General features: G+C 43.6%; 2 protein-coding genes across 6 annotated transcripts in view; one reads left to right on the top strand and one right to left on the bottom strand.

Annotated features, from left to right (window-relative positions):
* Positions 1-12,007, bottom strand: part of PREX1 (phosphatidylinositol-3,4,5-trisphosphate dependent Rac exchange factor 1) — a 99,736-nt gene extending 87,729 nt beyond the window's left edge. For all 3 annotated transcript variants that reach the window (XM_030288352.4, XM_030288353.4, XM_072917196.1), the window contains exon 1: positions 11,715-12,007. In XM_030288352.4, coding sequence (XP_030144212.4) covers positions 11,715-11,870 — 156 coding nt within the window. In that variant the 5' untranslated portion in view covers positions 11,871-12,007. The remainder of the gene's footprint in view (positions 1-11,714) is intronic.
* Positions 12,008-25,258: 13,251 nt separating this feature from the next.
* ARFGEF2 (ARF guanine nucleotide exchange factor 2) overlaps positions 25,259-26,678 on the top strand; it is a 35,074-nt gene continuing 33,654 nt past the window's right edge. For all 3 annotated transcript variants that reach the window (XM_030288364.4, XM_030288363.4, XM_072917221.1), the window contains exon 1: positions 25,259-25,543. In XM_030288364.4, coding sequence (XP_030144224.4) covers positions 25,405-25,543 — 139 coding nt within the window. In that variant the 5' untranslated portion in view covers positions 25,259-25,404. The remainder of the gene's footprint in view (positions 25,544-26,678) is intronic.

Raw genomic sequence — 26,678 nt, 5'->3', positions numbered from 1 at the left:
TGCACTTTTTCACAAAAAAATCACATATTTCATGTGACATCTTTTGCTCAGCTTTTTCTTCTAAAGGAGGTAAGAAATGGAGACAAGGCTCTGTTAGTTACTTCATTGGCGCCCTTTGTATGACTCATTTTGCCTTTCTGCACCTCAGTTTCTCCATCTGCTAAATACTGGTGCTCTATTTCGAGAAGATCCAGCCAAAAAAAGTGCTGCATGAACCAGTATCTTTATTTTTAATGCACTTAATAAAAAAATTTTCTTCTTCTCTAAGTGAAATAGTCTGAAAAGTTTCCTTCCACCAGATTGAGCTAGTTTTTGATACCATGCTGCCCCAGCAGCTCACCCAGAGCCACATTAAAAGAGAACTGATGTCATGCAGCCTTGCCTCCACACACCACCTGGACATGGTAACTGCTGCCACTGCAATTTAATTCTTGCTTGCTGTTTGCAAATTTCAGTTCCTCTGGTTGTGTGCTGTAAAAATTTTGATTCATATTTTACTTTCCAAATATTGTGGCTTTTCTTGTGCAACTGCTTAAGAAAGATGGCCTGTATTGTGCAAAAGGATCTCTTATGACACAGAGCATGAACAGTATAACAGACAAAGCCCACTAAGAGCCTGGCTGTTCTTTCTAGCTTGATTTCACATCAAGATGCATATTAACTGTTTTTCAATAGGGAAGAAAACAGAGGTCACAGTGGGAATACCAGAGGTACCTTGCTGTTCATGGTTCACATTCTACGAGCAGAAGGTGCTGATGCTGCAAGGTGACAGGCACCTGCCAGAACAGGCTGAGCTTTCCCAGCTCCTCCTGGCTTCTGCACCCCTCAGGATGAAGCTGTAGAGGCAGCAGAACCCCCAAAGGGCACTCTGCCAGACATGCAAAACAGAGAGTCACCCGACATATTTCTTCTTTTTTGATTTTCGTCTGCTACTTGGTATAACTGCAGAAAACTTCCAGCACCCTTCACCAACAGGTCACTCCATAAAGCAAGTTTCATCAGCTTGATCTGTTCACCATGCCAAAAATCAAGATCAAGCTGAGCACGCTTAGAGAAAGAAAGGCTTGCTTAACAGTCAAAAAGAGGAAAACACACATTTCTTCAGGGACTGTTTTGCTCACTGAGTAATTGCCACATTTAGCAAACATACAAAAAACCCAACCCAAACCAACAACAAAAATCAAAGCAAAGTAATAAAAACTGCGTATAAGCGTTAATTCATAACAACAGGAACTGTCCACAGCTGATTTTTTCAGAGAACCACCATAGCTAGTGAACAGCAAAAGATTTTGTAAACAGGTCATATGTTTTAGTGACCCATTCTAACCACTGAAGTAATTTGATCTGCGCTTCTTTTTGACTCCTTCAGTTCATCTAAAACCAGGACTCTTTCCAACTGCATTTAGTTCAAAAGCCTGGGCTATACTTTCAATTCAGTGGTCAAATTTTGTTTCTAAATGCTTTTTGCTCTTGTTCCCTAACTTCTAAGTGCAGCTACTCTGGCAAAGTGTTGAAGGATGAATGCACAGAAGTGAAAAAAGCCATCTACAGTAAGATTTTCTGTCCTTGCACATGGGCTTTGCAATCATTGGAGAGGAAGGCAGTAGCAATGGAAGTGGAAGCAATGTCACAGCCAGAGGACTGAATACAGCACAACCCGGGGAGTTCAGTGCTGGCAAAGCTGAAGGCCTACTCAGTAAAAAGCCCAGCAAAACAGGTACTGCAACGCTCAATGCACTGCATTTCACATCCTCTCTACCATTTAATAACTAAGTTAAAAACTCCCATGGTACTTTTCTCTGGTATTAACAACTTAATTGGTAAATCTCGCTTTTCAACTGTACCTCCCAAAAACACTGTCTTTGGTCCATATAGCCTGAAAACCATTACTTATTTAGTGACAAATTTTCAGAACACATTCTCCTCCTGTGAACAGATGGCTTGTGCCAGCACAGAGGATGGGACATGTATTTGTAACAGTGGTAGTTTCCCACGAACATTTTTAAGAGCCAACAAAGGAGACAAACTCTGTGAAAAGTGTCTCCCCAATATGCATCTCTCATTTTCCTGTTGAGGGATCATGCCTCTGACAAACCAGTGTTCAAAGCAAATGCACTTCTGCAGCACTCTTTGGAAAACTTCCCCCACTGTTCTGCCTTTATTGTCTTTTCAACACCCTCTCCTCAGAAACAGCTGCTTCCCATCTGAATTGATTTCTGAGCACAGTTTCGGTAACTCAGCAAACAGAACTTCCAACACCCAGAGGGATATGAGCTGAAAAAATATATGCAAGTGTCCAGTGATTATCATTTGAAGCCTTTCATTTTCTTCAATAAAAAAGGAAGTAAACAAAAAAGAAATGATCAAGCACCCTTCATATGAAGGACCAAAGTACTTTCAGTCAACAGTATCCCAGCTGACAACTGTCAATGTTGACACTGAATTAGGTAATTAACATCCAGCTCCTTCTCACACTGTCCTGAAGTACTTGACAGTCATTCAAACTGTATTTCCTTTCTGCCTCTTCCTCCACAGATTAAACAAAATAAAAGATCCCAAGTAATGATGGCAAGAGTCAGTAATGACAAAAAATTTACGGAAGGCTGATAAAACATATTTCTAGCATTCCTGACCTGGCACCTCGAACTTTCACATAATAACAAAGCATCAGAAGTAACACCATCCACACCAGCACCCTCAAGGCAAAGCCAGCACTGGGTCTGTGTGTGAGCTGCAATCCACCAGAATCCTGCTTTAGCACCAGGTGTGACAGCTTGGGGTGGGACCTGGCCCATGCCTCCTTGGTCAGGACATGTGCCCGAGCCTTGCAGCTCTGGGAGCAAACCAGGAGTCTGTTTCTGGCATGCCCTGGCCTGGCCCAACGAGCATCCTCCCAAACAATTGCCAGGCATGGTGCCAGCCAGGGTTGGCCAAGGACCATTCCCAGCAGGCAGTCGGAATGCAGCCACCCTGCTCGGAGACCCCAGGACAGGACCAGATCCTGCAGCTGGCCACAGCGCCAAAGAGTAAAGCCTGATGCTGTTTTGTTTACTCCATTTGTAGCCTAAGTCTCTGGCTTAACAATACAGGGCATTAACCACTGATCAGGTCTAGTAACAGATAAACAGATAAACTTTTGCATCCATGCCTTCTCCTCTGTGACCTACATATTAAATAGCACACAGCCTACTCATGTATACCTACATTAAACTTGTCCATTTTTCCCACAACAACATGGATGCTATTTAAGAAACAGGTTTGAGAGTCCTGAAAATTTTCACAGCCTTTCTTTACTGCCCCTTCATACAAAATGGAAAGAGCTTCTTTAGCCACCTAGGGATGAGTTTAACAGCCAAGGCTCCCTGTGAGGTGACGCATTCAAAGCAGTTGCCAGATCAGACAGAAAGTCCCATGGGACCAGAGACTTTACTAAGTAGCTGAAACCCACCCACCTATCTAAGATAAGAATTTGCATTTTAGTGAGTTCTTATCAAGAGTCTGCCACCCAAGCAAGGTCCTCCACCAGTGACACACACACACTTTGAATATCAGGAAACTCCTCTCATTGTCAGCTTCCTCAGCATCCAAATAATCCCTGAATGCAACCTTTTATGTTTTCCCCTCTTTTCTGACAAGTATTTCCCTTATGTATCCCATGATACGTTATTCCAAATTACCCAAACCATGCTAGGATGCCAGAAGTTTGAGCAGGCAAAACTTTAGAGACAGAAGTGTTATCACTAATGTGATTTACTGTAGATAAAAGAAGGTGTAAGAGGGTATGGATGATGTTGTTAGGCTTTTTTTAATCTAAGACCATTTTGTCATGTACAAAGGGAGTAAACATCTGGCAGACATCCAGTTAAATGAGACTCGTGGTTTTAAAGCTGTTTCTTGGTAAATTGCTCAGATCCCAAAGATAAGCATCACTCCTTGGTGGCAAGCTCAGCAGCCAGTAACACTGGTGCAAAGGACTGGAGCAACCTCCCTGCAGAAGAGGTGTTCTCAGGGAGGGGACAAGCAGTGTGCCTCTCAGGGGCCGGCATTTGCTCATTCTGACACCCTGGGACACGTCGGCAGAAAGGATGTGGGTTTGGTGTCACCAGGCAGGCTCCGGCTCACAACTAACCCAGCAGCCTGACTGGTGCAAGCCAGACTCCTGGCCCGATCACATCAAGTTCTACACCCAAAACATACAGTCAAACAGCTCCTAGCATAAGCTTGAGGCAGGAACCCTGGAAATGTTGCTCCTATCCCTTAGCTACTGGTAACTGAACAACTGACAAATCCACAGAGAATATATAAACAGCACTCTGCCCATCAGATTGTTTGCACCTTCTTTTTTTTTTTTTTTTTTTTAATTCAAAGTGTGTTACTGAGCCAAATAAATTAAGACTAGTCTACAAAGATTTTTAAGGACTAAACAACTGCACTTGTTAAAAAAAAAAGTGTCCTCATTTAGATAAGCAATGTGGTTTGGGAACCAACAAATTAACCTGTTGGCACAAGAAATGACCACAGCAAAACCAGAAGTACAAAATGAAAGGTTAAGAATGGCCACAAAATTTACTCCATGAGTCATGAGACATCAGACTAATACTAACAACATCTAAACGCCAGGATAAACCATCAGAAATGAAGATATTTCCATATTAGAACGTGATGGGATGGTTTATCAAGATTCTCTCCAAGGTTACTTTTCATGATTCTATGATACAAGGTAAAATTGAAGAATTACATTTCTCACCCCTGCAAACCAGTACTCCTGCCTATGGCAGAAATACTGTGTGACTTAGGGAGTGGAAAATTATGAACGCTTTTAAACTTTTTCGCTTCCTATATTTAGGGACAAACAAGTTTCCCATAATGGGTATCAGTCTGCTTCCTGCAAATATCAGCTGAATATGCAGCGAGCAACTCTAATAATCTGCACTCTGCGATGCTTGGTTCATTTTTTAATCTCTGCGCCCTTTCCTGCCAGAGCCCGGGGTCTTTGCCCCTCCCTTCCCTCTGCTCCCACAGTGCTGTCGAAAGAGAGTTTTGTTGCAGAGGCACCAGCAAGAAAAAACTCTGGGAAAGGCCAGGGCAGCCAAGACTCCCTCCTCCCTCGGAGATCATGGCACATGTTCAAACAACTGGCATGCCTGAAATGAGAGGGAGGGACAAATAGCAAAAGGGCTGATTGATCACAGCACAGCAACCAAGAGGAGGGAGAGACGCACAGAGCCAGAAAGAGGTCAGACACCTCATTCCAAAGGATGTAACAAGACCAGAGCAGGTAGGAGATAAAGGGTAAAAAAGGTCAGATGCACACCAAGCCTGGAATGAGTTAAGGGAAGCAAAGAGAAATTAGTTTCTCACCTGTATGGCAGTAAACTGGCGAAATTACACAGGGGTTACTGATATTTTCTCACCATGGAAATTCCGTGAGAGTGCAAAAAGAATAAACACCTTCTTTCACATAAAAACCTGCTGTACTCCTATGTAGCTGATTTGTAAAGCCTCACTGCAAAAGGCACAGGCTCGGCACACTATTTCAAAGCGACTCACTAAGATCATACAGCTCAGAGCAGGAGACAACCTGGGTATTCTGGATCCTCCAGCCCTGATCTTAGACCCATGGCTGTAAACTGTGCTCTCTAGACCACAGGCTCAGATGAAAAAATATTTTCAGAGCTTTCTCTTTGCTTTGTTTTGCTTTTCAGTGTCTCACTTTTGCTTCATCTTTCTACATCCAGACTGTTTTCTTTACTTTCTTTCTTTTTATCTGGGGCACAAGAACCTTTTAATCTATTTGCATTTCAGCCTTTAGCCACTGATTTTACACTACACTTGGTCTAAATAGAGAACTCTACTAGTGGAATTGCCAACCCCAAATTCAAGAGTCAAAACAGAAGCCCCTAAAAACTCAGAAGCATTTTTGGTTTGCAAATGTCCTATCTTCATTTTGTGCTTTACAACTAGAAGGGCTACAAATATGTCATTTAAAATGAAATCCGTGATCTTCCTCAATTTCTATAAATCTATACATAAAAAAAAAAAAAAAAAAAAAAAAAAAAAAAAGCTCCGTGGCTCCATGACTTTAAAACTAAACAGAACATCTTGATCATTTGCAGTTCTAACAACAGGCTGCTGCAGGTGACCAACTGACCCAAAATAACAGATCAGCAAAGGTAATTTAGATCACTTCCAAACAATTTCCTTTCCCATCTCCTTCCTCTCTCCTGAATGCTCTCTTAGCTGTCTGTAATAAAGGAGCAACATTACCCAAACCATATGGTTCACCCTCCAGAATCAGCGCTTATCTGTACCTACTGAGGGTGAACAGGCAGAGAACAGGGTAGGACAGGAAACCACAGCTCACAGCTGAGACAAATGGTCTGTTTGCTACTCTAGCAGAGCCTCATCTTGGGTGCAAACAAGATTGTGAAATAGAAAGGGAAGGAGGTGGGGGGAAAGACCAAACAAAGCCTGTGATGCTTATCATGTTTCAAGATGGGTGGAGTGCAAAACCCAGAGACAGATCAATTACACCTACAAAGCAAGCAAGAAAGAGCAGCAAAACATAAATATTTTGAGTCTGTAGGATGTGGGCTAATTTATCTGCTGGCACATGTCCTAATGTAACATTTATGCAATTGATTGGATTGAAGAGGACTTCTAGTTTTCATACAAAAATAAAGGAATGTATGATGCTAAAACCTAAAAATAGTATTGGTACGATTACTTATCCAATTTGATACCTATCTGGTAACAATTCACCCTTCCTACTGTTTTCACATCTGCACAGAACAAACTGCAATTGCTCAAGCTAAAAGTACATTCTGTCATTCTGACATTAAAATTTACAAGTTGGTGGTTTGTCTCTGGAAAGATGAAAGAGACATAGATATACAATGTAGAGAACAATTTGGCTTTATATATTCACAATTATCTAAGCTGTGGGAGTTTCATGTGGAGGTTTGAGCTGTATGTTCAGTGAAATAAATATGGGAGGAAAAAATGATGCAACAAAATACCTACTGCTGCAATCCAGTGTACTGGATAACTACTGCTGCAACACTTCTGCATGTAATTCATTATTATATCTACAAAATGGTAAAAAAACCCTTCAAAAACCTGACTGCTAACTGCTGTGTATTCACAATTTCATCTCTTTTTAGAATGATGGTCAATGAGTATGTCTGAAATTGCTCAGGGCTCCTGTGTCTCCTTACTTGAGAGCTTGTCTTTAAGGACTGAAACATCAGTGTCAGATTTGACTGGGTTTCTGTGGAATGCCCACGCAACAGTCCAACACGCCACAACCCTTCCTTCCCCAACAAACTGCACTTCTCTGTGCCAACTGACTCTCCACGCAAGAACAGCTACCAGAGCCCGGCTAAGCCCGAGGGCTGCACCCTGCAGACACTGCACCTCCAGCCCCACATGCCTGCACAAGACTGCACGCCTCCAGACACATGCTGGCATCTATCCAGATGGTCATCTGAACCAAATTATCACCTGGTGTGATTCCATCACACAAAAAAGAAGTATTTACAAAATTACACAGGACAATATAGACATTTCTGTATCCATTACGGAGTTAAAAGAGGCCAAAGGATTAATTGAATCTTAAAGCTTGGGGACTGAAAATTCTAATGCTTTATGATCACACCAGAGACAACAGAATTATCTGTCTTTAGGCCTTTGAAGTTTATCTAACTCCTGAAATTTCTACTAAAGTTCCATTAGGTTCTGACAATTTTCCACTTTGCTCCTTCTGTGATCAGTACTTCTTTAATGATGTTAGCAGCAGTACATTTCCACGTGCTCCATGCAGTTCTCCCTGCTGCTTAAAAAGTTTGGCTTGTAATGAGTCTTTACTAGTACAGGCAGTAACACAGCTGTATAACTGCAGTATTGTCTATTAATACTCCTGAGTTACACAGCATTTCTTCAAGGATAATTCCATAATTATCAATAATACCATCCCTGCCTAACCAAATGGCAAATAAGACAGGACACAGTATTGTATGTGTATATTTGTAACTAAATCAGTAACTTCAGGTCATCAGCTGTGAGCTGGTAGAGGAGAATTTCCCCCTCTCCTTCCTTATTTTGAGGAAATGTCTAGGACAGCTAGGACTATTGAAATAATGGTATACATATAGCATCATATCTGCAGTATATTACAATTTAACATAAAATCCAGACTGTGTTTTAAAAATACCAGCTATATCCCTTGGAATCTATCATCTCATCTTGTAAGATGTGGAACAAACCATGGGGTAAAGTTATTGGGTTTCATTCTCTCCACGGTTATGATACATTATACTACAATAGATAATACACATTAATAGATATATTATATATATACACATAACACAAGTACCAACAGGAGTACAAGAAACTAAGCAGGAGCTAAACTGACTAAGAACGCCTTCTCACATCCAAAATAAAATGGAAAAAAACTACTACAAATCACATACAAAGTGAAAAATGATGGGACGTCCAAGTTAAATTTGCAGATATAACTCCATTTGTCAAAATTACTTTAGGTATAAAATCTAACAGATTCTAGAGACTACTTTATTTAAATAAATAAACATCTGTAACGTTTTCATTAGAGTACACTACTCATAATAAAATATTCTTAACAGTGAGCACCACAATTTTTATTGTTAGAAAATAGAATTCCATGTTCTATCACTTTAATTATTTAATTATAAATTTCACTATGCTTTCTATTAAACTTTATATACTCACTTTATTAATTTATGAAAGCAAAATACGGACCACAATCTTTTAGGTAAAGCAAATAAGGGCTGAGTCCTTTTGCTCTTAGTGAACCTATTTTCCCCTGCATCTTAGTGGGAAAACATTTCTAAGCATAGAAAAAGAAAAGAAAAAGGAAACCCTTCCTTAAACATGATCACATATTCATCTTCTAAAACAGATTAAAATACTGTAAGTAAACTGAGGTTATTTTGATTCATTTGCAAATACATGGTATTAAATGCTTATAAGATTCTAAATACTTAAGAGATTCTTGTACATTACCAGGGAACACAGGAAGCTGCTGCTAGCAAGCAACTTCAGTGCTGTGAATAAACCTATAGAATTTAGCTGTTTGCTTTTTAAAACATTGTTTATTGAGAACACTTAATAAGGACTAGGGCTTCAATAGCAAATATTTAACCAAGAGCACAGATTCCCTCACATGAGCACAGCTGTCCCAGCCTGCTTGGGGGAAATTAATTATGATGATAAAAGATATGAGCTTTAGCCTTCCTTTATTTAACCCAAGCTATTGAAGTTTCTTAGGCAAAGGAACCCATACCCCACAACTGTCTCATCTCCTTTTTGACAGGAACAAGTTTCCAGAAGATCTGAGTACTGCAGTTCTCCTGTGCAGTCTTTGAGTGCAGCCAAAATTACACCTGTATGTAAGGAGTACAAACCATCTCAGTACAGTTCAGACTACGGACAAAACAAGGAAGCCTGCCCAGTCCCACTGCAGTGCTAACCTGGTACATCACCCAGGGAGTGTAACAGCGCGCGCTGGTCTCGCGCTGGGCAACGCTGCCCACACAGAACACGGGCTGGGAAACAGAGACCCGGGGGGCAGAGGGGTGGCTCCCGGGCACCGATGCCAGCGCGCTCAGAGAGCCAACAAGCAGTGGCCTGCGTTCGTGAGGCCAAGCACAGCTGAGAATACAGAGTCCCAGGGCTACAGCAGTACCTTCATCAGTGTCCCGAAGCAAAACGTTTGGCCTATAACTGCATCTAATCCCAGTGATTATATAGATGATGTTACCCTTGTACATTGTGTCAGCTGTCCAATGTAGGAGGTGGGGCAGATTTCTTTCCTGTGGGCTGTCTTGTTAGAAGGATTAAGTTATGGCCATCCACATAATTTAGGCAGAAAATATTTCACACTCCAAATTTATTTTTAAAAATTTCATCCCACGACTCTTCCTTTTACCCTCACATGCTGCAGTAGATCCTCATTGTCCTTTCCTTGGGGCTAACAACATTCAGCTGTAAGAAAGCAGTTGTACAGAGATTCAGTCCAAAAGATGTAGGTCAATGACAGAAGAAACTGACATTATTTAGGACAGCACATGAATATTTGACATGTGCACAAAGTTAAGCCTGTGTATGACTGATGCTCTAAACTAAGGCCCAGAGATAAGAAAGATCCTATCCCTCAGTGCTTTCTTCAAACACAATGACTAAAACACAAGTTCCGTAGTGGGGTAGAGCTGCACCTCCAGAACCAGCACCACAAATAATACTATATCCACTCTACACCTGGTGACAAAGTGCCTCCGAACGGTTCTGCCGGCAGTGCCAGCCAAGACCTCAGCGAGTGCTCTCCATCAGGATCTTCTCCTGCCATTACCTAGGGTCTATTACTCACCACTGCTCTAATGAAAACTGCCAAATTAACAAACACAAATGAATAAAATACTCGTTTTGGTTTTTTAATACATGAAAGTCCCATTTAGCTAATACTGTGAGTATGTTCAGCTGTAAAAACTGGAAGAAAAAAAATATATGTAGTTTGAATCTACAGTCTAGCCTGCAGCTAACAAAATCACAAATTCAGTACTCAGGACAGAGGAGTTTTCTGAGGTATTTTGGTTTTGTTTTGTCTGTAGGGTGGGGCTCTTCTACATCTTAGAAGAAAACCTCCTTGAACTGAGACAGAACCACAGTTCTAAATGAAGCTAACTGGAACTTCAGTTGGAAAACTCAAATTAAAGGCTCGGAGTTCAATTACTGGAGAGGGAAGATGAGGGTTCAAGTAGAGACTAGTTCATAAAACAACCACATCCTTGTCATTTATCTTTTATGCTAGACAGTTTGCCACTTTCCTGAATCTGAAAAACACTGAAGACAAACTGATTTTAAAAAACAAACCAAGAAAAATCTTGCTAAAAGGACAGGTCAAAAGGCGCCCATTGTCTAAGCACTTTTAGATGGAACCAGAATTTAGTCTTTATCTAGAAAAACATCAGAAGGAATTTCTGCCCTTTTAGAAATCTCTACAGAGACTTCCTTTCCTTTGATTCTTGATCTCTGTGTGATCACTAGTTTATTCTTCTTTTTTTTTTTTAATGTATCTGTTATCTAGTAACTTTCACTACAGGCTCTTCTAGTTATTTGCAGGAGTGTGGTGGTACACAGATGAATTCCATTCCACATTTAGAACCTACATAGGAAAATGGAAATATCCAGATGGATTTTTTTCTTCTGAACTAGCCCGTGAATAATTTCAGAGGCAGGTATAATTGTTTCCACATGCACTGACACACCCGGCACAATCACAAATTTATGTTTACCATTAAACAAAGATATATGTACAATATTTATTTATAGACAACTGACAGTAAGGGTAGATTTTCCAAGTGAGTGTAAAAGCAGCTTCTGAAGAACAATAACAACGAGCGAAGGGCCGAGGCACTGCGTGGGCAGATGCCGTGCCGGGTCCGCTCCTGGCGCGCCGCGGGCCCGGAGCGCTGCGGGGCGGCGCTGCCCTTGTCCCGCGGCCCCGGGCCGGCCCCGGGCCCCGCCGGCAGGAACGCCTCCCGGCGGCGCGGGGCGGGCACGGCGCGGAGCGGGCTCGGCGCGGAGCGGGCTCGGCACTCCCACGACTGGCGGCCCCCGGCCCGCAGCCCCCGGCCCGCCGGCAGCGGCCGCTCCGGGCCGCCGGCCGAGCCACTCACCGACTGCAGGAAGCGGAGGGTCCCCACGTAGTCGCGCTCGGTGCTGAGGATCTCGTTGAGCACGCAGAGCCGGAGGCGCAGCTGGCGGTCCGTGTCCTTGGGGCAGCCGGCGGGCTCGGCGGCGCCGGGGGCGCCGGGCGGCGGCGGCGGCTCCATGGCGGCGGCGCGGGCCGGGCTCCGCTCCCCGCTCGCTCAGGAGCCCCCCATGGCCCCCTCGGCCCTGCCTCGCCCGGACGGGGCCGCTACAGAAGCCGGGCGCTGGGCGAAGCCCGGCTGCGGGACATGCCGGGGGAGCGGCGCGGCACCGCCACCAGAGCGCGAAGGGAAGTCCCGGCGGCGAGGAGGGGGAAGCAGGGACGGGGTGGGCGCAGGCGGCGGAGCCCGGCCCCGGGGGCCGGCGGAGGGCAGCGGGGCGGGGCGACAGCGGGGGAGGATGGCTTTTTCGTCTCCTCGTCCCGCACATCCTCGCAGCCGCCTGTCATCCTCTCACGCAGCCCCTCACACGCGTCTCTCTCACCCGCATCCCCCATCCGCTCCCACATACAATGCATGCTCCCCCACCTCCGGGCACACCTCGCCCTCTGCCCCTTCACAGTGTGTTGAGTTGCTGCACAGCCCGCGGTCACACGGCCCGCACACACGGCCCGCACACACGGCCCGCACACACGGCCCGCACACACGGCCCGCGGTCACACAGCGCAGCCGGACCCCGGGCTCACCCCACGGCACACACACACCGCACACGCGTGGCCGGACCCCGGGCTCACCCCACGGCACACACACACCGCACACGCGTGGCCGGACCCCGGGCTCACCCCACGGCACACACACACCGCACAGCGCGATGAGCACACCGCAGCTCCCCTCACGGGCCGGGCCTTGCCCCCAGCCCCGCGGGCCTTGCCCGGTCGCCGCTCGGGGGGGTCGCGCAGACACCTCCGGTGTCACACAGGAGCGCACACAGCACGATGGACACGAACGTGCAGAAATAAGGAATCACAGACTTCCATGCCAACAGAGAATAAATACAAAAAGCAGGTTTCATTGCTGTGAATCCAAAATGCAGAGGTGTTAAGTTGCTTGCTGCTGCTCCATGTGCAGGAGTGCTTATTCTGGCAGCACAACCACATCTGCTTCAGGTTGCAATAGCTTGTGCAAAGTGAGTGCATGGCATAAGGCAGAGATGAACAGGGCAAACTGCACACAAAACCCTGAGGCTGAGGGCTGCAATTCAGCACTACTCCCCCCATTCCCAGAAGGCTAACTTGGTTCATAAGGGTGGAGATTCTCCCAAATATCTTCATTCCACCATAAGAACACTGCCAGGTTTTTGTCAAGCTACAGATGCCTTTTTTTTTTTTTTTTTTAACTTAAGGAATAAGGTTTAAAGAGGAAGATTTAAAAGTGTTAATAATGCGAACTCCTAAGAGGCATAATAGTAGTGACACTTATTGGATATACTACCTTAAAAAGTAAACTTAGCAAAACTAAATGCAACAAATAATGTAATAATTGTCATCTTCCCTAGGCTAAACCAAAATATCTCTTGAACTTTTTCTCAATATGTTTTTTTTTTTTCTTTTCTGATTGATCATTATTCTGGTTTTTAAGTTTTCTATTCAGGACTAAGTGTTGGTAGTCTAACATACCCAATTATCATCTCAAGGCTTCATGGATATCGCATTACACGGAATGAAAAAACAGCTCTTGGTTCAAGACACAGTTGCAGCAGGCTGCAGGTCTGCCGTGTAAAAAACAAATCTCAAATTCTTTCAGCCCTAGGTGTGGAAATTGTCTTTATTAAGTGACAATATTTTATTTCCCCATGTTTCCTAATGAGGTAGTCTTGGGTCAAGGTGTGCGGTTGTCGTGGCTCAGTGATGCCCTGCGGTAGCACTTTCTGCATCCTCACCAGTGACAAACGCTCCCCTCACTCCGAGTCGGTCTGAAACACGATTGTTCAAAAGGGGAAAGAACGGGTGGGAAGGGCCTTATCTCCTGAGAGTCGGGGTCCTTATCTCCCTGAGAATCAGGGTCCTTATCTCCTGAGAGTCGGGGTCCTTATCTCCTGAGAGTCGGGGTCCTTATCCCCCTGATGAGAGTCGGGGTCCGAGGGAAAGGCACCGAGGGCAGGGATCTGCCTCCCCTCCGGGCTCTGTGCAGCTCTCAGCTCTGGGCTGCGGGAGAGGACTTCAGAGCGGATCTGGGACATGGACAGGGAAGCAGAATCTGCAGAAGGTCAGATTAGACTCTAAATTCACTGGTTTTCTTTCAAGTTCTTTACATTTAACCTTTCATTTTCTTCTAAAAGTCACTACAGCATTTTCATTTATTTAATCATTTCGTGTCCAGTTTATCTCTTTTTTAAAATCATCAAATGGTTTTGGTTTTTTTTGGGGTTTTTTTTTTTTTTTTTTTTTTTTGGTGTGTGGGGGGGGTTCTCTTTGGGGCAAGAGGCAGGCAGCAAGATTTTCTTTTAAAATATCCTAATTAAATAACAATACACACTGTTAGGAAAAATCACCATCACCAAAGCTACGCCCCCACCCTGTGGCTGAGTGACAAAAGTTGTTAAAGTTGTTAATTTGCTATCTCTGTCTCCTGTGTTTTCCTCAAAAATCCTGTAAGAATTTCATTTCCGTAACAAGTGCTGAGACAGGAGCCTATCACAGCCTAAGGAGGATGTTTACTGGAGCCATGCCTCCGCCGCTGGAGGGCAAGTGCCTTTTTGTCACCATGGTGTACAAGAGACATTGCTTCAAAACACTCCTCTAGCTTTAGTGGCAGTATTGAAAGCATTACTGTGTAAGGATTTCAAACAGGATGTTACCTGTGACTGGAAATTAAAGGAAGATTTTTTTCACTGTTTTTTAGAAAGTGTTTTCTTTTGGCCGTAGGAAAATTCATTTTTACAAAGTTCAAATTATTGCAGACATGCACATAATCCTTACTTTTGAATGGATATTCTATTAGTTGTTACTGTAGACTTTTATTTTATAGAAAAAGAATACGTAATTAGCCAGCAAACTCTTTTATTATTGAAGGGCTACTATACGACAACTGACTGAAATTCCACCTGAAAATATGTTCCTTCTAGCTTGTTTTCTTTTTGCTTTGTTTTAAATTTTTATATATTTCTTAAATGAAATAGTTTACAACTACTGTTCCGTTTTGAAGAGAATTCTTACTGCCAATATGTGTTCTCCAGTGAGCACTTCAAAAGCAAACAAAAAAAAAATGCTGCTACTTTGTAAAACGGTCAGGGAGTCAATTACAAGGAGTCTAACATCAATTACCAGGAATTCAAGGTTTTTCATGAAGATGTAATTAATTTACATGTGCTTGTAAGTTGCTTGCAGCTGTTACATTTTTATGTTGTCTCTCCCAATAGCAGCAAGATGATAAGGTCTCCACATGGTATCACAATACCAAATAAAATAATAATCCATGGTGTGTTCATCTGCATGCTGGCTGTATTCAGCCTTGTAGGAAAAAATGTTATTTACTGTTGACCTGCTGAAGGCTCTAGGAAAGTCCCAGAAAGTTGGGTGAGATGTGATTGCATCTGTAGATATGCAGAGTAATTCTAGAAACTTCAGTCAAAATAATGTAGTTAATAGGGATTTCCATGTGTGTGGTTAAAATCAGGTTCTGGCCTGTGTGCAGCGGACATGAATCGACTTTCACCTGCCCCTATATAATTCATTGCAGATAACTGATTTTGCTAAAGCCGCTGCTGATTTATTCTAGCTAAGAACTATTCCTTTGATTTCTACAAATGATCAATCTTCAAGCAAGATATATGGAGGTAGTTTGCAGTGAGCTTTGCAGAAATAATTTCTTAGCTTCTGACTCTTCAGGAACCTAGACTGCCAGTGGAGCATTTGCATTTCTCTTTTTAACATCAGCCTAAAAATAGGTTTAAGCTAAAGATGCTCAGGTAACTTGACAGCAGAGTGACTTGGAACAAATAGAGGCTTAGAGTGAACATGGTGAACAAAGGAAATGAATTGCTAGGAAGGGTGGATGGAATTATCTGTGATTAGAAGATAATATCATACACACACTCAGTTAAACTCTGAAAGCACTTAATTAGACACACGGTGTGTGGTAGAAGGTCATAAGTAGTACATCCATTTGAAAACAGGGAAACTGAGGTGCACGTGTCTGAAGTGGCTGCCCAAGAATACTGTGAATATGGGCAAAACAGAGCCCACTCAAAGGGGTCCCCACAATGCCCCACGAGTTTCCCGTCAGCAACTCAGATTTTACCTGTGGGGTTATTAGGTCACCTGTGAGTGCGACGACACAGCAGTGCCCGAGGCTTGTGCTTCTCCTTGGCGTCCCCACTCACCTGATACCCCGAATATCCTAGAGAAAACATGAAGATTAACACCGCTTCATGCCATAAAGTATTCTGGATTTGAGAAGAAAGAGGAGATACTATAAACTGTATCATGGGTCCTGCACACAAGCTTTTGTAAAACGTTACATCAGTGTATCCCTTGGAAGAGTGACAACACAATGAGAAGGGAGAGTTGCAGCCTTCCCATGAGGGGAGATGGACAAAGCTTTTTGAAAATATTCCTGGTATTGAACTCACTAATTAATTGGAAATGCAGCTTATTTCTTTTTCATAGGTTTCAGATTTGTGTCAAATCCTAAACACATATAATTGGAGAAGAACCGTGTGTTATTTCATACATTCTGTATTCAAGTCAAAGCATTCAATTTTGGAAGACACCCTGGGAGAAGGCTGTATTTGTTATTACTCACTCCTCTGATACTTCTTTTCTTTCCACTTTCTGATTCACTCCTTTTATCATATTTCCCCTCTTTTGCTCTTCCTCAATCATACCCACCTACTTAAAACTAATCACATACTAAAAAAGTGCATAATTAGGTTTTCATTATGTTCTTTCCTGACATAATTTTTGATTATGTAATTAAGGGTTCTTACTGAGCTCTTGAACTGAGAGAAGATTTTTGGTTTAATTAACCAAACGGTCCTTCTCAATTCAGGGTAGTTTTAAGCAGTTGTGTTTTTAAGTCAGGTGCAGAAAGTGTTTCTATTATTCCTGACATAATGCTATATGATCTGATCTTTACCCTCTAATGCCAACAATAGAGAAGCATAGCCTTGACAGCAGGCTCAGGTATATTTATCTAAAGAAAAGAAGATGTATCAGACTTCAATATGCTTGAAGTAGGATGATTTTTTTAATTTTTCAATTTTTTTTCTTTTGCAAATCAGAAGTTTGTCAGATTTTGATTAAATAGTCAATTAAACTGGGGTTGTTTCAAGTGATTTTTCCCCATATGAGACCATTTACAAATTTGCAACTCCTTACACTTTTTTTCTGACAAATTAACATTCTTACAAAATTTATTATTTTGGGAGAGTACTAAAAAAAGGCTTCTGGTAAGTTTGCAGATTGTATGCAAATAAGTATTTGCCCTGTGCTAATACCATCAAGCAAAGGTTCACTCTCTGTAATTTGTTCTCTGTAAGTACATGAAGGAAAAATAACATGCACAATAGTGCTTGTTTTTTGTTTTGTTATAAATTGCTTCTTCCTAGCTGCAATTGCATTATTTCCTCTGCCAGTACATTGAACAGGAAAAGCCACCTACCTCTGTGTCAGCACAAGCTATGTATAGAAATTGTAATGAGGAGGTGGAGGCTGGAATTCTGTGGCCGGTTCAAAACTTGTGGTGGTTTCACAACTAAAGCTGGAAAGAATCTTCTGCGTGGAACAGAGAGCTGAAGATCATAAGAAAAATGTTTTATGGCACATAAATACACCCGGAATACATGGCCTCTATCTACCTGCTCTTCTTTTCTCCGGTTCTATTCTTTGCTTTTCCCGACGTACCTCAGCGGTGTTGAAGATGTAGAGCATGATCTTGGGGCAAGAGATTGGCACTAGCTCAGCAGTCTGTCACCAGCTGAAAGGGTTTTGGTGAATTGTTCTCAGCTTAAGATCAGACTACAGCTGAGAGACTGACTGGGCTGGGGTCCACTCTGTGTGCTGTGTGAGGAAGAGGAGCAAACATCACAGAACGTGCTACTGCATCTCCTGTGTCTGTGACACTCCCTGTTCCAAGTGCAGAGATGTCATTTCTGGGATTTATTGTCTGCACCTGCAGTTTTGGTCAGTTTTTTTAAATACTGGAGTATATGAGTAAACTAATATGCATTTCCGAGATGATATGTGAATTCTTCTCCACTAAATACTAAGAGTGATGGAGGTCTGCATTTGATAAACTAAAGATCTTTACTAAGGATGGGCTGAGCCAGTTTCATATCACATCAGCACAAAATAGAGAGCTTGGTCATAATACATAATTTTGCCATTTATAGGCTCCCTGTGCATCTTGTATCAATTATAAAACTCTCTCCATGGTTATTGTAGTGCGCACATTTTGTATCTATAAGGCTGAAATCATGTAACTTGGAAACATTTAGTCATCTGTGTAGCTTGGACTGTGTTTTTATTGTTGAATTTAACCGAAGTGTGAGCTACCCTTTCTTCCCTTTGACACTGTTGCATGTTTTCACCACTTCCTTTGTGACACTGTGGTGAACAGGATCAGGAACTGATCAGCTGATCCAGCTCAAATTAACTGGAAGGCGAACAAACAAAAGGTCCTTTTTTTTAGTCAGATTTGCTCCCTGACAAGCTCGGTGTGCAACCTCCAAGAGTTACTGCAGTCATGAGAGGAGCTGTTCAGTCCTGTGGTAAGGGCAGGGATGGGAGAAGGATGGGATTGCCCCTTTTGGCAGTAACTCATCTACAGATCAGTTTAAAGCCATTTGTGATACTACAGACTTGCACAACTGCCTGCATCAACACTGGATGCAGTCCTTGGCATTATAAGCACTTGTGTAAGGTCAGTGCACTTGCAGCTCACAGTGTAGGGGCAGAAAGGCATTCTAGGAAATCATCACCAGCTCTAATAGAATGCTAATCAACTACAGCAGTCCCTCTAGGGAAGGGGAATCAGACTTTTTGTACTATTGATATTTTCAAAACAGGCTTCTTTCTTTTTCCCTGGTTGATCTTTGTGCAGAAACATTAAAAGTGTAGCAATAAAAATGCCATTAAACTGACAGTGTCACTCGTTAAATCACAGAACACTTCCATGTGAATTACAGTGTAACTGCTGTACAAGTCTTAACAGGAAGCCATTAGGAAGAGAGTTAGGAGGAGGCTCGTGTGCTTTGCCATGGAAGATGGAACTGTAGGCTCAATGCTATGCTGAGCTTGCTTTTCAGGGGAGAAAAGGAAAGATAATTTGATAGAGAATGCTTTGTTTAAACAAAAACTACTTAGCAAAGTCATAGGGTATCTGTCTCTGGCCTGCACAATGTTTGGTTTTTATTGCTCATAGGGACACCCTAGTGTGAGTATAAGGTGTACAGGATTAAGCAGAGTGTTCTTTCCCGATTTCAGGATGTTTTGAACTGGATTGTGCAGACAGTTTTACAGCTTTACATCCATTGCTGACCTCTGTGATGTATTATTACATCAATGGTCCCAAGCCCTGAAATGGACCACCACAATTCAGACTTTTCTGGGAGTCCTGGAGACTCCTGACAGCAGGCTTGAGCTCTGCCAGCTCCTGGGGAAGGTGGCAAAATGCCTTTTATGCTTGCTTTCTCACAAGCGCAAGGAGAGAGAACAGCTCTTTAGAAGTGTTCAGACAAAGCCTTCTCTTGGAGTGGCTGGTGCTCTGGACGTGGCTTGCACTGGGCCTGTATTGTCATCGTTCCAGCACCAAAGTCCCCACAGGGTCCTGTGCTTCCTCTGCTCCTCTAGAGGGGTAGAAGGCAGTGATTTGTGTGTGAAGTGTGGGCTTTGGCTGGATTTCTGTCTGGCATGCACCAGGGCAGAAAAGCACGCCAGCTGCAGTCACTAACAATGCCCGCTTGCTAAAGGGTGGGAAGGGGTGGGTGAGTGAGTCTGAGTCTCCACATTTCATTGGGATGATGATGTGGAAATGATGATGTTTTTCCATTCTACTGGTTGAAGAAATTATGAAACCATTTCTGTTTCAAATTGAACATGGTGCCTTAGAACACCAGACCAGGACAGTTAACAGGTTCTTTCCTCTGTGTCAGTTCAATATATTGCAAGTCAGTTTTTTCACTTTGCTTTTTGTAACTTTCCTTAAAATGGTGGCTGGGACTCAAGTGATGAAGTACAGAGACAAAGGGAAACTAGAGCACTAAAACAGTGGTTTTGGAAAGAAGGCCAAAAGATATAATATAAAGATGAGACAGAGATTTTCAAGAAGATTGTGGAAAAGTTTCCATTGACAACAGCATAGAAAAATATTTTTGCGCTTTATAAACGGAACCACTCTGGAAGGAGAGAGAAAGGATCAGTTCCACAGCCCCAGTTTCTACACACACATTTCAGTTTTTTCAATATGTTTCTTCTGATCCAGTAACATTTAGTCTCGTAAAGCATTTGGGAAATACTGCAAGGACAAATAAAATGAAGCTTAAATAAAATAAGAGTGACTGGATTGCTCACTGGACCTGTTGAGTTATGCATTTTAATTCTAGTCCAATAGGAAGAAGATACAATAAGCCAAACAAAAACAAAGTTCCTTTTGTCTCAATGAAGATTCCTCTGAAGAATACCTAACTGCAATTCAAGAATAAATGGCTCAGTAATGAGCAGAGAGAGGAAGCCTTTCCTGCTGAGAGGAAAGGAAACAAGCCTTCTTAAATCTGAATCAAGGAGCCAAGGACCTGGCTTTGGGAAAGACATGAAGAGCTCTGCACATACATGAATAAGGTCTCTAATGTATGATAAAGCTCGGGACATTTCTTTATGGCACTCTGAGTTTCTTACAAGAAATGATGAGAAATAAAGATCAGATTAAAGGTTAGAGAGAAGGTCACATCATTTTAATTCCTCAAAGAGCTACTCATCTCTTCTGACTGAAGTTATCCTGATAGAAACCCACTATAATTGAAAACCAGGATCTTCTGTAGCTTAGTATTCTGTTTCCTTTGTTTTTACTGAGTACAAGGTTTGTGTCAACAAAATCTGCCTCATTATACACTTACCTAGGTGAAAAGCAGAGTGCTGTGCAAAGCAAGCTCTTCTGTGCAAAGACACAATGTGAACAGCCAGGTCTGTGCCATTCAAATATACACAACTCCAACTAGCACTTGCTTCTGTGGTAAGTAAAGTCTCATTATCACCTCTCAGACAGGAAATTTGGAAGTGAATGATTAGCCAGCCCCAGGTCTTCCACCTCTCCAGCACCTCAGGGTGTGGGAGCTACTCAATTTCATTTGCATCTTTCCAAACAATTACACTTCTTGCTCTGCAGGCAAAAGCAGGAATTGGCAAAAATATTTTTCCCAACTGCTCCTTCTCTCTGGCTGCTATCCTTCAAAAATAAATGCACTTTTTGCTTTTTTCAAAACATGTTGTTTCTAATGTTTGCCTGTATGTAGGTAATTGCAGACTTTTGTGGCTTAGATATGGTTCTAAACACTGTAAAAGGAAAACAGAAATTTTCAAGCCTATGTTAAGCTATTAAAATGACTGTGTTTAGGGCTGCTGCTCATCAGAAACACACTCTGCTATCACTGAGAGCAGTGTCTGTTCAGTAATATGGGCCACAAAGGCAATAATTTTTGAATATGTGAACATTTTGATTTAAAGTCTGATCTTCAGATTCTGTTGCATCTCTGCTTGTCTGAACACTGTTATATTCCTTACTCATCCTCTTATGGTTACATATTATTTGTTCCCATAACAAGGAACAGAGGCTGCAGTTCAGCATCGAAGGGTCTTTGTCTGCTTCTGTCCAGCACACATGGTTTATTGTGATACTTTCATGTGAGTCTGGTACCACAGCGGATCTCAGGATTGGCTCCTTCTGCCAGGACAAGTGAAAAATAATTCTCTAACTTGGCGTTTATTGAAAGGTCAACAAAAAAATTATTTAATTTCACAAAATTATTGTGTGGGATAAATATCTACTTTCTTTGGACAGGCTGCCGATTCTTTGAAGTGTGAAAAAAATGAAAACTGCAGATTTGGGGTATTACCAAAGTATGTATTTCAGATTTTTTAATAAGAAAGTTCAAGTTCTCTTTTGAGAGAGAGAGAGAACTGCAAATCTGATCTATTCTGATGGCTTTATAAGGAAAGAAGAATTTAATTTGTATTTACTTAAAATGTATAAATCTCACTTATTTGAAATACTGCTATTATCCTTTGTAACTTACTTCAAGGTAAAATATTGAGTTAAAAGGTAAATCCCAGCAGTGAGCAGAAGTGCTGCAGTCAGGTTTGAGAGCCGATGGTGGCTGCAGCAGTGCAGGGCTGGCAGCAGTGCAGGGCTGGCTGTGGTGCAGGGCTAGCAGCCGTGCAGGGCTGGCAGTGATGCAGGGCTGGCAGTGGTGCAGGGCTAGCAGCCGTGCAGGGCTGGCAGTGATGCAGGGCTGGCAGCCGTGCAGGGCTGGCAGTGATGCAGGGCTGGCAGCCGTGCAGGGCTGGCAGTGATGCAGGGCTGGCAGCCGTGCAGGGCTGGCAGTGATGCAGGGCTGGCAGCCGTGCAGGGCTGGCTGCAGCAGCTCCTGCCCAGCCTGGCCCAGCTCGGTGGACAAGCAGCTCCAGTGCCTCTCCTGCCAAGTGATTTTTCTTTTCATCTCATGACATTACACAGTGCTGTTTAGATATATTGTCTGTCCTTTTCTCACATTACAGGAGTTCTCTGGCTGGAGTGCAAGGTCTGTGTGAGCCTGCTGGCAGTAAGATGGTCAGAAGACACAGAAGGTCTCAGACTGGGATTTGAAGAAAATAGTGGGAGTGAAAGGGAAAGCATTGTCTATACACATCATGGTGAAATGCCTTGCTAATATCACAGAAATACTTGTATAATTACTCACTTAATAGTTATCTCAATTATATTGCTAGCAGTGGAAGAATGCTTTACTTTGTGGATTTATTGATTTTAGGGCATGCAGTGTTGAACTGGAAAAAATTAGAGAGTTGAGACAGTGAATCAAATGAGGACTGTCCCCCCCGCCCCCCTCGGGAAATCCACTAATAATTACATTACTGGACAGCAGAAAAAGTGGCTGGAAGACAGGCAGAATAAATAGAATCAGTCCCAAAGGAAATGATTAAAAATAGGCAGAAGTAAAATAAGTTCTATGCTAATGCTGGACTGGGAACCAAGCTACTATACAGACCAATACTGGTTTTCCAAGAATTTCCCATTTCCAAGAATGTCCTTTCTGCATCTATTTTTAGACTGTGGTTTCCTTCCTAAAACAAGCTATATAGCAACATGCCAGTGGGAAAGTGCTGCGAGGTTAGTCCTGTGAGTCAGTACAGAGCACCTGGCCTCTGGGCAGAAATCCAGAGCAGCTTCTTGCCAAGGAAGTAGCTTGTACAAACTGAACTCTGTCCACCTGTTCGGCATTGTTTGCTCATGATTTATGTCTTGCACTACAGACGTATTTGCCGCAATGAGCTATTTACAGCAGTTTAATAGTAATCGTTGGAATTGGCATGGAACGCACTGGCAAGCGCATGCATGCAGATATGTGTATTTCTTCCCCCTTGCTCTGCCTTCTCTCCCACTGAAAGGCTTTCTTTCTTTGTCTGCCTGCAGCCAGCGGCACACATCACGCAGCTCTGCTCTGCAGCACGGTGCTGCGCTCAGGAGCAGCACTGCACTGGGCTATGCCGCTTTTGAATTAGCCAAATGACTCACATTCTTCCCTCAAAATCAGCTGCTGTAATCTTAAAAATACTCTGAGGAAAAGAATATTTGAAACTAGTTGTAAGAATGACATCAAGCCCATTATTCTTCCACTGCGTTTAGTTCTCAGTGACGGCAGCGCAAGGAGAGCCCTGTGTGCGGGGCAGGCCTCTTAGACTTAAGGATGGTCTGTCTCTGGTGGTGGAGAGTCGTGTGGGCTGGGAGACACTGAGGCATTATGCCATGCGCTGGCAGCCCAGGTGCATTTGGTGTTCAGGTGAAAGAAGCCCTTGGCTATAACCAAACTTCAGCTAGGGGAGCGTGCCACGCAGCAGCTCTGTGTTCTTCATCTGCCTCTGGCGTCAGAGCTCGCTGAAACCGAGGCCTGCTACTGGCTCTTGGCTCTTTGAAATCCAAACCACAACCCCAGTGTAGCCCTACACCTATGAATTCAGATAGTACTCCATGATTTCAAAAACAGGGGGTTTGCCTGATAGAAATTTTTTTTAAATCTCCGTTAAACCATCTGTTCAACCTGTTTTCTAAAAACTAGCCTGTATCCATTTGCTTTTCTCCTGAGAACTAATCCTGTCCCACGATAAAAACCCTAAAATCAGAACTGATAATTTGGCTGACAATATGTGAAGAGCTCTGCTGCTTAATTAGTTCTGCAATGCTGCTGACAGTAATTACAGCCTCCTTTTGTGTCAATAACTAAGTCAGCAACTCTCAAAAAAGATTTAGGGCCTTATTTGTCTTTTAGTAATGTCACTTCTGCATCACTGTAATTTCAGTGATAACAGTAGAATTACCCTTAATGTGCAGTAGAGTAAGTGAAAGGAACATATAGACGTGTACCTTGGGGGTTGGGTTTGCAGTCACATTTTTGATTTTAAAAATATGTGTCAAAAAATACAAGCACTGGTCAATTTTCCCTGTGAAATAATAATAAACTGATGCTTTGCACAGGTGTTTGGAGCCTTTGTTAATGGTTTGGGGGACAAGAATTGCAGTTCTTGACAAAGCAACACTAAAGGTTTATTGATGTCATTTTACAGAGTTAGAGTCCTCCTGTTTGAGAAAAAGGAAGGAAAACTGCAATCTGGAGAACTGAATGTGCTCCTGTATTCCCCATTAGATGTGGCCATCTGAATTTGAAGGAGACCTTTGTGGCACTTCATGGAAGAGCTGTCTGTGCGCAGTGGTGGTAAGCAGAGAGAGGAGGGTGCAATGGAGGAAATACAGATTATTGCCACACGGTGCCGATGGAGTAAATATGGTTTATTGCTGCACGGTGCCAATAGGGTAAATATGGATTATTGCCATATGGTGCCAACGGAGTAAATACAGATTATTGCCACATGGCTGCTGGCTTTGGAGCCCCGAACCGGGTTTCAGCTGTGAGGTGCTTTACCTAGGCAAAGGCGAAAGGGAGAAGATTTAATTACGTATAAGGTTATTTATTAACAGAGGGTTCATCGCTGTGACTGAAAATTTCATTTTTAGTGAGTCCTCATTAATGTACGACTTTGGCTTTTTTAGATGTGCTCTCTCTGCATGCCTCGTTACAGGACTGTATGAGAGTTAACAGGGATAATGCGAATGGCGAAATACTTAGGTCAGAAGCATTATAAACCCGAGTATTCCGCCAACGCGACAGTAATTTACATCCCGGGCAGTAATTCACAGCTTCCCTCGGCCGGGCCCTCAGACTGGCCCCGCCCCCGGCTCAGCCCCGGCTCCGCCCTCAGCCCCGCCCCGGCCCCGCCCCTCAGACTGGCCCCGCCCCCGCCCCCGGCACGCGCGGCCCCGTGGGCGGGGCCAGGGTCAGCCGCATCACGTGACGTGCCAAGATGGCGGCGCCGTGGCGCGGCCGCTGAGGGAGGTGCGCGTCCCTTCCGGGTGGTGCGGCGGGCCCGGTGCTCGCCCCGCTCCCGGCCCCGTCATGCAGCCACCGGCTCACGAGCAGGACGCCCGCACCAAGAGCATGTTCGTGTCGCGGGCGCTGGAGAAGATCCTGGCGGAGAAGGAGGCGAAGCGGCCCCCGCACGGGCAGCTGCGGACCGCCTGCCAGGTGGCGCTTGGTGAGTCGGCCCGGCCCGCACGGGGCACGGCGGTTGAGGGGCCCGGCCCTCCGCACGTGTCCCCTCCGCCTGCCGTCCCGGGAGGTGCGGGAGAGCCTCGCGGGACCTTGGGGCGGAGGGAGAGCTCTCTCTCCAGTACAGGACGTGCAAATACGCGGGGAAAACCCCCAAATACCCGTTTTATTAAGTTCTGGTCTCGGTGTGGAACAGGAGGGACTTGGTTTTGAGAGCCACCTCTGTTTTGAGAAAATTAATTGTAGCTTTTGGACTAGGAAACAAGAGTTTTTAAGTCCCGGAGCTTCTCAGGATGTTAAATCTGGCCTGATCTCAAGGTTGTGTTTGGACTGATTAAGGACTGTTAGCATTGTAACCAAGTGCCCGTATGATATCTGTGATGCTTTCAGAGCTGAAAGCGCTTTTTGTGAAATTGGTGGACTGCTCCTGAAATCTGCAAGTACAAGCTTATGTAAAGATCTCTGTGGTAAAAGTTCTGACAAAACGGTGTGTCACAGAGTGGGAGAAGATAAACTGAGTAGAACAGTAGAGCTCTGCAGCTGGAGATCTCTGTGGCCCTTTCTTAATTTGCAAAAGTGACATTTCTCTTTCAGTTTTGGTTGCTTCCCATCAATATTTTTCTTGGAATTGGGAACATTTAGTGTATGCAAGACAGAAAAAAGACAGGTTGGGCACGTAAGGAGGCTGGGCAGGTGCAGGTCTGGCCCAGGCAGAGTGAGCTTGAAGAAATGCTGTCATTTTTATCTTCCTCCCAGCAGTCTTTACTGCCAGGAGATCTGTAGGAGCTACCTGTAGTGACAGTATATCCAGAGAAGGGTAACCAGACAGAAGAGTATTTGAATTATTACTTAAAGTTGGCATTGTGAGCAGCAGAGCAACACATATGCCGCAGCAGCTAGGGTCTGCTTTTCCTAATGAGTTCCTTTTCCTGATCTCCTCCCCAGCTGCCCCCACACGCACTGAACCCACGTACAGGGCAGAGAACCTGTTTTGCTGCTGTATAAACATATTTAGAGGCTGAGAAGGGGAACTTCCTTCTCAGGTGCCTGGTGAAGGTCTGTGTTTGCTGAGGCATTGCAGATGATGATTTTGAGAGGAGTGTTGTGCAATGGCCCCTGTT

Source organism: Taeniopygia guttata, chromosome 20 (assembly GCF_048771995.1).
Source record: "Taeniopygia guttata chromosome 20, bTaeGut7.mat, whole genome shotgun sequence".
In the NCBI taxonomy this organism is placed as follows: Eukaryota; Metazoa; Chordata; class Aves; order Passeriformes; family Estrildidae; genus Taeniopygia; species Taeniopygia guttata.
The sequence above is the reverse complement of the archived record's forward strand: the minus strand, read 5'-3'. Positions and strand labels throughout refer to the sequence as shown.